Consider the following 12,475-nt stretch of genomic DNA (forward strand, 5'->3'; position numbering starts at 1 on the left):
ACAAGACAAAAAAACAACTCTCAGAGTGGGAGAAAATAGTTGTAAATGAAGCAACTGACAAAGGATTAATCTCCAAAATATGCAAGCGGCTCACGCAGCTCAATATCAAAAAAACAAACAACTCAATCCAAAAGTGGACACAAGACCTAAATGGACATTTCTCCAAAGAAGATATAAGATTGCCAACAAACACATGAAAGGATGCTCAATGACACTAACCATTAGAGAAAGGCAAATCACAACTACGGTGAGGTATCAGCTCACACCACTCAGCATGGCCATCACCAAAAAATCTACAAACAATAAATGCTGGAGAGGGTGTGGAGAAAAGGGAACCCTCCCCCTGCACTGTTGGTGGGAATGTACATTGATACAGCCGCTACGGAGAACAGTATGGAGGTTCCTTAAAAAACTGAAAATAGGGCTTCCCTGGTGGTGCAGTGTTTAACAATCCTCCTCCCAATGCATGGGACATGGGTTCGAGCCCTGGTCCGGGAAGATCCCACATGCCGCAGGGCAACTAAGCCCGTGTGCCACAACTACTGAGTCTGCACTCTAGAGCCCGCGAGACACACCCACTGAGCCCGCATGCCATAACTACTGAAGCCCACATGCCTAGAGCCCGCGCTCCACAACAAGAGAAGCCACCGCAATGAGAAGCCCGCGCACCACAACACTGAAGCACCTGCTCGCTGCAATTAGAGAAAGCCCGCGTACAGCAACAAAGACCCAACACAGCCAAAAATAATGAATAGATAAAAATACATAAATTTATACCAAAAAAACCCAACTAACAATAGAACTACCATATGATCCAGCAATGCCACTCCTGGGCATATACGCTGAGAAGTCCATAATTCAAAAAGAGACACGTACCACAATGTTCGCTGCAGCACTATTTACAATAGCCAGGACATGGAAGCAACTTAAGCGTCCACTGACAGACGAATGGATAAAGAAGATGGGGCACATATATACCACGGAATTTGACTGAGCCATAAAAACAAACGAAATTGAACGATTTGTAGTGAGGTGGATGGACCTAGAGTCTGTGAAACAGACTGAAGTAACTCAGAAAGAGATAAACAAATACCGTATGCTAACACATATTTATGGAATCCAAAGGAAAAAAAGTGGTTCTGATGAACCTAGTGGCAGGACAGGAATAAAGATGCAGACGTAGAGAATGCACTTGAGGACACGGGGAGGGGGAAGGGTAAGCTGGGACGAAGCGAGATGGAAACCAAAGGAAAAAAAAAGTGGTTCTGATGAACCTAGTGGCAGGACAGGAATAAAGACGCAGACATAGAGAATTCACTTGAGGACACGGGGAGGGGGAAGGGTAAGCTGGGACGAAGCGAGACAGTGGCATGGACACATGTACACTACCAAATGTAAAACCGATAGCTAGTGGGAAGCAGCCGCATAGCACAGGGAGATCAGCTCAGTGCTCTGTATCCACCTAGAGGGGTGGGAAAGGGAGGGTGGGAGGGAGACGCAAGATGGAGGGGATATGGGGATACAGGTATACATACAACTGATTCACTTTGTTATACAGCAGAAAGTAACACAAAACACAAGGGAACAACCCATGATGTATGTGTCTTAAAAGACCCCTTGGTACAGTAAGATTCCACAGACAGCCTTGTAATCACAGAACTCAGAACTGGTTACACATTTCCCACAAGCCACTTTCTCACTGTTAGGTTAACAGTGTCGGCTCACTCCCCTGCTTGGGGGCAGAGAGGACCGGTCTCCTTTCCTTTCTGAGATTCCTTTCATGAGTGGCTAGAAAGCTTAAGCACTGGAATTTCATTAAAGAAAAGGAGTATTCCTCAGAGGATTGTAAATGACACAACCCCAAGAGGACTTTAACAGCTGCGTCCCTGTGTCAGAGACCTCCCACGCATGGCTGGGGCCCAAATGACACAGAACAGTGGGGGCCCAAGGGCCGCAGTCCTAGGACGCCGCTCCCCAACCAAGAGAGTCCTCTTGCTCCTCAGGGAAAAACAAAGGTGTTCTCACACACACACAACTTCTGGAGCCAGGAAGTGAGGACCCCACCTGCCTGGCCTATCCCAGGAGAGTGGCTGATGCAGTGCCCAGAACCAGAAAGGGGAACTGAGACCCAACAGAAAGGGAACCATGAGACCGATGCATTCCTCCCCCCGCAAAGAAGCTGCACCCCAGTACTGAACAAGGAGGGCGCTCTTCAACTAGGAATCTTATCCACACAAATGTGCTGATTTTGAGAAACTTTTGAAATGCATGGTATTCAACCTCTCAAAGTAAAAAAAAGTAATGAATTATATAGCAATGCGGGAAAATACAGGAAAATGACAATAAACCTTGGAAAACAATGTTTACTAACAGGACCCCAACTGGAAAAATTTGGAAACATTTAAGATGACTCTGAAAGCCAATAAGACAAGGAAAACAAAACAAAACAAAACAAGACAGTATTGGGGCAGGAAGACGGGCAGTGGACATGAACAGGCCCTTCATTGAAAAACAGAAAGACACCAGTCTGAAAAGACCACAGAATGAAGGACTCCAACTACGTGACATTCTCGAAAGGGCAAAAATACACAGACAGTAACAAGACCAGCAGCTGTCGGGGGCTTGGGGGCACTGGGCGGGTGAACAGGTGGCCTCCAAGGATGTTTCGGGCAGTGAAATGGTTCTGGGTGGCACTGCAGTGGTGGCTGCAGGTCATCACACCTGTCCAAACCTGAACAGTAGGACACAGAGAGTGAGCCTTGATATAAACTACAGACTCCAGGGGAGAATTAGGTGTCAGTGCCAAGCCATCACTGAGATGACGCGCCACACAGGCCAGAGATGTTACCAAGGGAGGGAACCCAGAGGGACGGGTATAGGAAAGTGCGGTCTGCTCGATTCTGGTTCTCCTATAACCCTAAAACTGCTCTAAAGACTGTCTACCAATTAAAAAGAAGAAACGGCTTCTAAGCACGTGAAAATACTCTCAACCTCATTCACGATTCAGAAAAACCCCAAGGGAACGTCCATACTGCTTACCGGGGCCTAGGATGAGCGGGAACACGCCGCGGCCTCGCCCCTTCCTGTCGGGCATCGCGCTGGAGCCCAGAGTCCCCCTGACTTGACCCACCGCACCCCACCCCGCGTTTCATGCCGTCCACAGTCTCTACACATGACATCTTTTGAGCAGATGACTCACTGTCCCAATTACAAGGTTTCAGTTTCTCCACAGGAAGAAACCAAAACCAGCACAGAGGGGAGGCTCTTCAGTCAAACTCAGGGTCTGCCTGCCTTCACGTCCCGCTCTTCCTGACGGGAGGCCCACATCCTAAGGAAGGAGGTCCTTACCAGCACCTCAGGAGCCTCATCCAGTCCACCTCACGCTGCTCTGAGAGCCTCGCCAACCTCTGCAGCTACCCAAGTCCTGGTCACTTCAGGGCCGTCCCCCTTCCCCGAGTCACTGAGCCACGTGCTCTGACAATGCATTTCAAACCAGGCTCTCGGACTTCCCTGGTGGCACACTGGTTAAGAATCCGCCTGCCAATGGTGGGCACACGGGTTCTAACACTGGTCCGGGAAGATGCCACATGCTGCAGAGCAACTAAGCCCGTGCACCACAACTACTGAGCCTGCGCTCTAGAGCCTGCATGCCACAACTACTGAGCCCGTGACCCGCAACTACTGAAGCCCACATGCCTAGAAGCCATGCTCCACAATAAGAGAAGCCACCGCAATGAGAAGCCCACACACCGCCACGAAGAGTAGCGCCCGCTCGCCGCAACTAGAGAACAAAGCCCGCGCGCAGCAACAGAGACCCAACGCAGCTGAAACTGAATAAGTTAAATAGTAAACAAATAAAAAATTAGAATGAATGAATAAATAAATAAATAAATAAAAGCAGGCTCTGCTTTGTCAGCACTCTGGAGTTCCCTACGTATCGACGGGCAGGATTCCCGTCCTCTCCTGTAATTACGTCTGTGAAGTGCCTTTCCCGAGGAGAACAGAAGCTCCTGGAAGCAGGGAATTGCGTCTTAAGATCACATGCAGAAACTGAAGACATTTGATGCTTATGTCAAAGATAAAAGACACAACACTAGATGGTGTGAAGGGTCCTCGAGGCCAAGAGCCAGGCAAGCAGGACACTTCCTCTGGGGACCCTTCCATCAGCAGAGAAGAAAATGTCCGTGGCCAGAACTGGCACTCAATTCGCTTGGAGCTGAGAAGCACCCATGTAATTACACAGGCTCCCCAGAGAGTAATTACTCCCACATTTAAGAAAGGAGATGGCTTTTCAGGCAGGGAGGCAAGTGCAGTCTTCCCAGCTGGACGCACTGTGTGCTGATGGTCACGACGGAGCTGGGCCCCAGAGCTCTGCTCTCCCCTCAAACCCCCAACCTCACCCTCACCCTCAGCTGAGGAGCTGCTTCCCTGAGAACAGAGAAGCCATCGGAGGGCTTCCCCACCTGCAACCCAGCTCTGCTATCCCCGCCCCACCAGGACCACGGGCAACAGCTCTCCCCTCCCCCACACGCATCTACTGGATCATTCCCACTGTTATTTCTCCCATCACAACACAACACAACACAACACAACATCCTCCCCGGACCTCAGCTCCTACCCCAGCTACTGTCCAGTTTCTATTTTCCCCGTCACAGCAAAATGTCTTGAAAAAGTTGGGACCAGAACAAACCCAGTTCTCCCACTCCTCTCTCCTAAGCCTCTCCGATCAGGATTTTACCCCACAGATCCATCCAAACGCATCATCGGCGAGCTACGACCTCCCCCCAGTGCTGGGCTCGATGGTTAATGGCTCCGCGGAACGGCAACCTCGTTTGTCCAGTCACCCAGGGAACCTCTAAAGTGCTTCCCACATGCAGACAAAACGCTGTGATTAATATTTTAGGAGAAATACTCAGCGTGGAGAATACAATTGAGCTGCTGGAGGAAAGAGGGAGCGGCACAGAAGAAAAGTTTCTGTAACTACAGAAATGAACAGATAAGCTGTTTTAATGGTAGCAAGTATGGGATGAAGGAGAACGAATAAAAACCATTTAGAAGACAACATTAACAAGCCTCACACTACAACGTGGTAACAGAGGATGGAGAAGGCCTTTAGAATGAACTCATTTTTCTGGGCAGGTGACAGGCTGGATGATGCAACGATGAGCCGCCAGGGACAACAGGACAAGGCAAGGGGCAGGGGAGCTGTAAATAACCATTTCTGGATCTACTGGATCTAGTAATCCGAGGTGCCCTTTGGACAAACTCCATAGAGATGCTGGCAAGTGGCTGGACAGAGGCATCTATCTGGTCCAGGTGGGAGAACTGACAGAGTTGGAGGTGAAAAGCACCAGAGGGTGAGATCAGACGGGTTGAAGAGTCATGAACCAAGGGTGAAAAGACAACACACAAAGAGGGCGGAAGAAAGAATCAGTCAGGAAGACAGCAAGGAGAGATCTGTCACAGAAACCAACAGAGCAGACTCTGCAGATGGCAAGGCGACAGTGGTCTGAGGTGACGACTGGCAAATCTCCACTGCTTTGTATGCTGGATGCCAGGTCACCTCAACCGGATCAGGTTCCATGGAGGGGCAGAACCAAGACCGCAGGCTGCACGATACAATTCAGCTGGGAAACAAGAATCTTTGCCAGAGACCTCACTGCATGGTGTGTAACGCGACCCTCTGAGATTGTAAGAGACAAAGAGCTCAATTTACTGGAAGGGTGACAAGGCTGTTCTTCCAGATGATCCTCATTGCATCCCTCGACTGAGCACTGAAAACAATGTACCTATGTGACAACGGTGTTCTACTGAACAGACAAGTTATATGCACTGAGTGCTCCCTGGACAGCACGCTCTCGGCTTACAGGAAGCACAAGGAAGGCACCAATGTCAACACGTTAGGGGCTGTCTCTCAGGAAGGCTCGCGGCCTACAGCGGGATCCTCAAGGAAACCTTTTAACGCTCGAGAACAAAAGTGCTTTGGCAGGACCATGTAAGTCGAGCAAGGGATGGTGTTTTGCCACAAATGTCAAGAACACGAGGCTTGTACTGTGGCTCTAAGAGGATCCTGGGATCTACACGTAGAACTTGCCAGAAACACTTGGTGCTGACCTGCTCCTCTACGCTTTGTCTAACCACATCTTTTACCTACTCCTACTTTCCCATTTTAACTTTTGAACTATTCGCCTCCCAAGGTGTTATCACAAAAGAACAGCAGCAGGTAAATACGTAAACAGCAAAACTCACCAGAGGCTGATTCATTTTCCGCTGCTCTTGGAACAACGTGCAGGACTGTGACAGTGGAGGCGGACCTGGAGAAGGAAAACGCAGGCAGTGAAGCTACGACTGAAGCGGCTCGGGGTGCACGAGCACCCGCCCCGCGCTCCACAAGAGACACCTGTGGGAGACCCGTCCTTTCACCTTCAGAAGGGCCTGTGAGAATAAGGAGGGAGCAACCACCCTCAGGTCTGTAGCTCCCACGTGGCTGTGGTACCTGAGGGGATACTTTATTTTTCCGTAGCGAGTGTACATTGAATCCTATTAAAATAAACCTCCATCATTAAATATGAAATTAAAAAACGCTTATAGTTTATCTCTTCTCAGTCTGTTAACAACTTAGATCAGAACATCCACAGGATACCCAGAATAAAGGGACACACTCAGGTGCGTTTCAGTCTTGCAATGATTTGTACAAACTTTACAAACTTAAGTGTGACGCTCAAAAACATCTTTTATTAAAACTGACTTTAAGTGGACAGAACGCCTGCCCTAGGAGTTTGGAGTCCTGTGAGCGACCCCACGTGCACACCCGGTGAGGATCTAGGACAAGTCATCTCCCTCCTCAGGCCCCATCGCTTCCTTCCTCACCCGAGGCAGCAGGACAGCAGCCCTGCAGACTCGTCCTGCACCGATTACACTGGGCGACTCCACAGGGCACAACCCAGGGGGGCGGCGGACGCTTACATTAGACAACCAAGGTGCTGACGCGCCTCGAGACACACGTGCAAGATGCCCAGACGGCGACAGGAGGGGGAGGACGAGGAGGAGGTGGAGGATCGGGGTTGGACGGAGGGGAAGACGCGGCACGTCCCTGCCGAGCCTGTGGACCCTGCTCCCCCAGGACACCCGGAGCTCACAAGTCCCAGGGGAGCCCCATCCGGAGCAGCCAGCCCTGTCCTCCAGCCCGGCCCCTCCACCTCCGGGAAGCGGTCAAACCCTCCAGGTGGCTCTACCGCGGGGCCCGGGGCGGGCTACCCCAAGCCCTGCTCTCCAAGGGCCGCAGGCTCCACAACCAACTACAGGCCTGCAAACGCAACACCTACCCCGTCGGGACTCGCTCACCGGCCCCGCGCTCCCGAGGCTCCGGTCCGGGGGCTGCTCCTCGGGCACGCTCCTCTCTCGGGGTCTCTATTTTTAAAATATTTATAAGTAACCCATTTTGTAGAAAACACCTATCTTTCATCATAAGAATTATGACACTTTATACTTTCATTCCAGCCTAACTTTTATACTCTATTTTCTACCATTTGGCAACTTATACCCTACGCTCTAGTCAAAAAGAATCTTATTTACAGTCACTTAAATATATTGTGTTGGTTCTCAAGTCCAGGATGTTCCTTCTGCCTGGTATGCCCCTGACCTTCTCTCCACGTGGAACATTCCTACTGATGTTCAAAACCTAATTCCAAGACCCCCTCATTGTTGGCATTCTAATATCCCCTAGAAGGGTTACTGACTCCAAGTTCTGTTTTACAAATTTATATTTTTATGATCTATTTATTTAATAGCCTATCCCTATTCGATTGTAATGAGTTGTTCATGCAACTCTCACACTCTCTTTTGAGTTCCTCTGGCCTTTATTTTTTCTTTTATCTCTTACCCATAAGCACAGTGCTTGCCCCACAGTACGTGCTCAACGTGTTGGCTGAGTGAAAAAAGACACCTTTTAGCTCTAATCATTTGTGAAATTTCATTTAAAATGACATCAGATTACCCTTTGTTTCCTAACTTAATTTCTAGTACTATAGAATGTACACTCAGAACATCGTCAGTGGCCTACAGAAACAGTGTTCTCACTGGACTTCATGCATATAGTCAACCCCCTTATAACTTTCTCTGGCATACAACTGCCAGACATGTTATTAAGAAAAAAAAAAAAAAAAAAAAGATGTACCAACCCCTCACCTATTAGAAAACTTCCAAAAGCTCTCCATTCCTTATGGTATCTTTTCTACTTGATTTTTCAAATACCTCTGTCTTACTTCAACTATTCAGAACTGCCTTTTCCACCTTTGGCTTTCATTTTCAATTTCATTCATATCATTATCTGCACTTACCCATAGAACCTAAGCATATTTCAGTTTCTTATGCAAGTTTCCTCACTAGAGGTCAAAGGGGCAAGGACTATTGTGATAAAATATTAAATAAATAGACGATAGAACTTTGTTCTATTGGTCTGGGAAAATTACTACCTGAAACAAAATAATTCTGGAAACTGAAGGGATCAGACCAGTCAGCTTTGTTTACTTCAGACTCAAATCAATGTCTTGTCTTTACCTGAGCTCTGGTTACATTTAGAAAAAAGTACTGTAAATACAGTGAATGAGCAAGGCCACTATCTGAGACGTGTCTGGGTCCTTAGTATAGTAACTGGGGGAATGGTAAGCGTTGGTCAATGTTTGCTGATTGATGACTCAATACATCTGGTTAAGCCTCACCATCAGAATTCCAGATTTTTTAACAAGCTTCTCAGTCTTTTCAACCCAAAGAAAAAACTAAAGAAAACCAGATGACAAGAATTTCAAATTGTAAAATATCCTGGTTGTCAAATTTAAATAGGGATATCCTGTGCAATGGAGAGGCTGGCTGGTGCCAATTTCACATTTTGTTCTCTAGTGTCCGGACGAAGCCTGCTCTGCCAGTGAGCTGACAGGTCGAGAGCACTCCAGCTTCCACAGACACCCAAGAACTTTCTATTTTTCATGGTGTTCCTGCCTTACCTAAGGGAAGGACTATATTCACAATGAAAAGAGTTATGATTAATCACCAATAGAGAGATTCTTCCACTTTCTGGGTGCCCACGTTGAAAGTCTGGTATAGTCAACACTCCCTCTAACATAGATCGTGTATTGAAATGAGAAAACTATCACCTAATATGGCCAGAGAGATGAAGGGACTTGGCCCAGCTGAGCCCAGGAGACACCTCTAATTCAAAACCTCAACCATTAACCTAGTGATTGTGATCAAGGAGACCTACAGCACATAAGAGATTCAAAAAGCATATTAATCCACCTCCGGCAACACTGCCAGTTTAAAAGAATGATTAACCTTCTCTCCCACTTGATTCAACCTGGCTATGTATTATACCACTCTAAATGCTAGCAGACTCTATGCTTATGGCTTCCATTAGGTAGCACTTAGTATACACGAAAACTTTCTTCAAGAAGTAATTACTTTTGAAACCATAAATGTTTCAGTTGGGAAAAGAGAAAAAGAAAGGAGGTGCAAGTAAAGGGAACTAGGAAAAAATAAGAAAATACCCTCAAATATAAACATGTTCATTCAAAAAATAATTTAAAGGGGATTTAAACGATACTAGGTGAGCATTTATTCTGTTTCTGCTTTAAATAAAGCATTCTGTTCTATTTGTTAGGTGTTGTACTTGTTTAGTATCTAATGTCTGTTAAAAACCTCTCGAAAGAGATGTATTCATTCTGGTATCCTAAGCACCTATCTGGATGAACAGCACAAGCAATGGGAAGTCATGGGGCATAATGGACCTTGCAAAGGCTCTGGAATCCATCTCTTACTTATGGTCTTTGAGACTCAGGCTCCTCCTCTATGTAGTGTTCATAAAACTTAGTGGAGATAGAACACTAGGGACACAGAAGGTCAAAGCAGGTATTTACTACGACTTTTCAAATATCTTCCTTTAGGAAAACAAATATATTTTATTTGCAATGAGGCTTTCTTGTGAATTTTATTCTTCTAAAGAAAAACATTTTTAGTGAACAATTGATTCGTTTGCCTCCCTGTGCTACTTTATTGACAATACTCAGGTAGGGGTGGTTTTCTCTCAAGCAGTTACCTCCATGTGATTTGTATTTCAGACCTTCCTAAAAGCATGTTTTCCTGCTCTTTCTTTCCACCCCATCCCAGCTCTACTTAAAATATTGTGATCCTCTATTAAAATGCACAGAACCCTGTAAGGAGAAGCAAAATGTTTGTCACTGCCAGCTCTGGTATGCATATATCAGAGAATAAATTATAACTGATGAAGACAGAAATGGGACCCATATCTGTCTGACTTCAGAAACCAGAAGTGTAGGGCTTCCCTGGTGGCGCAGTGGTTGAGAGTCCACCTGCCGGTGCAGGGGACACGGGTTCGTGCCCCGGTCCGGGAAGATCCCACATGCCGTGGAGCGGCAAGGCACGTGAGCCATGGCCGCTGAGCCTGCACGTCCAGAGCCTGTGCTCCGCAACGGGAGAGGCCTCAACAGTGAGAGGCCCGCGTACAGCAAAAAAAAAAAAAAAAAAAAGAAACCAGAAGTGTAGCTACTACAAGCTGATGAATTGGAACTCAGATCAAGGCCTAGAGTGGAGAGGAGTCTTCTGATCACAAGGGGAAAGTAAACAAAGGGCAGCGTTTAATTATTTAATAATAAGTAAGAGAATGACTATGGTGTTTTTACAGAACAGGATATAATATTGAAATAAAACCCCCCAAAGTGACACAGAAACATAATGCAATCCTCTTAAGCTACAACCCTTCCTAAACCAAACCATACCATTCTCTTCACACAGCCTGGAAAGTCAAAAGAAAGGGGATACTGATCTGCATCACACTGGCATTAGAAGCAGATCTAGTTTTAATGAAGTTTTACTTCATGGACTGAAGTTTCCCCCAAAAAAGGGTAAGCTTTTTTCTCAAGAAACATCACTGTGTAATAATCAAGGAGCCAGGGATGGTGGTATTCATTGTTCTAAGTACAGGGATTTGTTTTGCAGAAAGAAGTACCAATCAGAAAGAGAACTGACCAATAATTGCTTAACAAAACTGCTTCAGAAGTAGATTTCTAAATCTACTTTTAGATTAATTGATAGTTAGAAACATCTTACTAAGTTTATTCATTTAGAGGAAATCTGTGCAAGCCTCTGAAACCAAGAGGTATTGTATCAAAAGAGATAAGGTCACTAGACACTTATGTAAGAGCTACTTCTTCCTCAAATGGCCACCATATAGTCATTTCTGACTATTACATTACCAAGAAGTAACAATGCACCTTTAGGAAACTAGTATGAAAGAAAAACATAATCAAATTTTTTGCAGGTGACTCTTTGATCTCATAGGTGTGTGTTAATTTTCCAAAGTTGGGACTGGATCCCGCCTTTACAAAATGCTCCTTGAAATATCGCATTGAAAATCTTCTCTTTTACTCCTTATTGTAAACACTGTATATGTTTTTAAGAAGACCAATAAAAAATATGGACTATGGGGCTGCCCTGGTGACGCAGTGGTTGACAGTCTGCCTGCCGATGCAGGGGACACGGGTTCGTGCCCCAGTCCAGGAATATCCCACATGCCACGGAGCGGCTGGGCCCGTGAGCCAGGGCCGCTGAGCCTGCGCGTGCGGAGCCTGTGCTCTGCAACAGGAAGTGCCACAGCAGTGACAGGCACGCGTACCGCAAAAAAAAAAAAAAAAAAAAAAATATATATATATGTGTGTGTGTGTATATATATATATATATATATATATATATATATATACACGTATATATATACGGACTATGAAATTATTTTTCCAGTAGTGAAATTATGGAGAATATGACTTGCATTTCTACTGTATTCCCGCAAAAAGAGGAAGTCCTTTTCCACAAAGACTGTCATCAATGTTAACTCTGGGAGAAAAGTATTTGTAGTTGTCTCATGCTTTGTGGTGAGAGACTCTCACTTTTCCCCGTCTCTATTGTGGGAAACAGGGCACACTTTGGGCTGAGAATTCATGCTGTGGTCGGAAAAGAAACGAAAAATACCCTCATTAACACTGCTCTTTAACAAGTTCAGCAAATGGGCCTCAGGCATTCTAAACAGCAGCAATTAAAAAATAACTTTAGATTTCATACATTTCTTCCAGTAGGATGAAAAGCTGAGGTATGTTAACTTTAATTTTATGGTTTGGGTGAATACAGAGTTCGATTACTCCCTGTCAAAGCAGAAATCAGCCTTTTACAGGGAGTAAGTGCTAATTAAGCAAAACAGAGTAAGCATGTTATATGAAGTATATTTGATTCTTTCCTGTGCACTGTGGCTGCACAAGCTCTAACCAGTTTCCGGAGGGACCATCAGTGCTCCCTAAGAATGCCAATGCAGTGTTCCGTCCAGTTAGTGGGGTGCAGAGACCACTCAGAATGCTGATGCTTTCCACAAAGGAGATGGGGCTAGGGAGGCAAATGCAATCAGGGAGTATTACCT

At 46.1% G+C, this 12,475-nt stretch overlaps 1 protein-coding gene across 13 annotated transcripts in view; it reads right to left on the reverse strand.

Moving 5' to 3' along the window:
* LOC309807661 (uncharacterized protein) overlaps positions 1–12,475 on the reverse strand; it is a 150,201-nt gene that overhangs the window by 103,413 nt on the left and 34,313 nt on the right. For 10 of the 13 annotated variants that reach the window (XR_014294603.1, XR_014294604.1, XR_014294605.1 and 7 more), the window contains exon 2: positions 6,250–6,314. The exons of 1 other annotated variant lie outside the window; for it this stretch is intronic. Coding sequence is in view for 1 of the 12 variants with exons in the window: in XM_082627493.1 (XP_082483619.1) it covers positions 6,250–6,314; positions 7,326–7,410 (150 nt within the window). In the remaining 11 variants the exon portion in view is untranslated. Of the gene's footprint in view, positions 1–6,249; positions 6,315–7,325; positions 7,411–12,475 lie in introns of all 13 variants that reach the window. 2 more of the 13 variants (XM_082627495.1, XM_082627493.1) reach the window with 1 other exon arrangement.

This window comes from Mesoplodon mirus (genome assembly GCF_964341445.2).
Source record: "Mesoplodon mirus genome assembly, chromosome: 7".
Lineage (NCBI taxonomy): Eukaryota > Metazoa > Chordata > Mammalia > Artiodactyla > Ziphiidae > Mesoplodon > Mesoplodon mirus.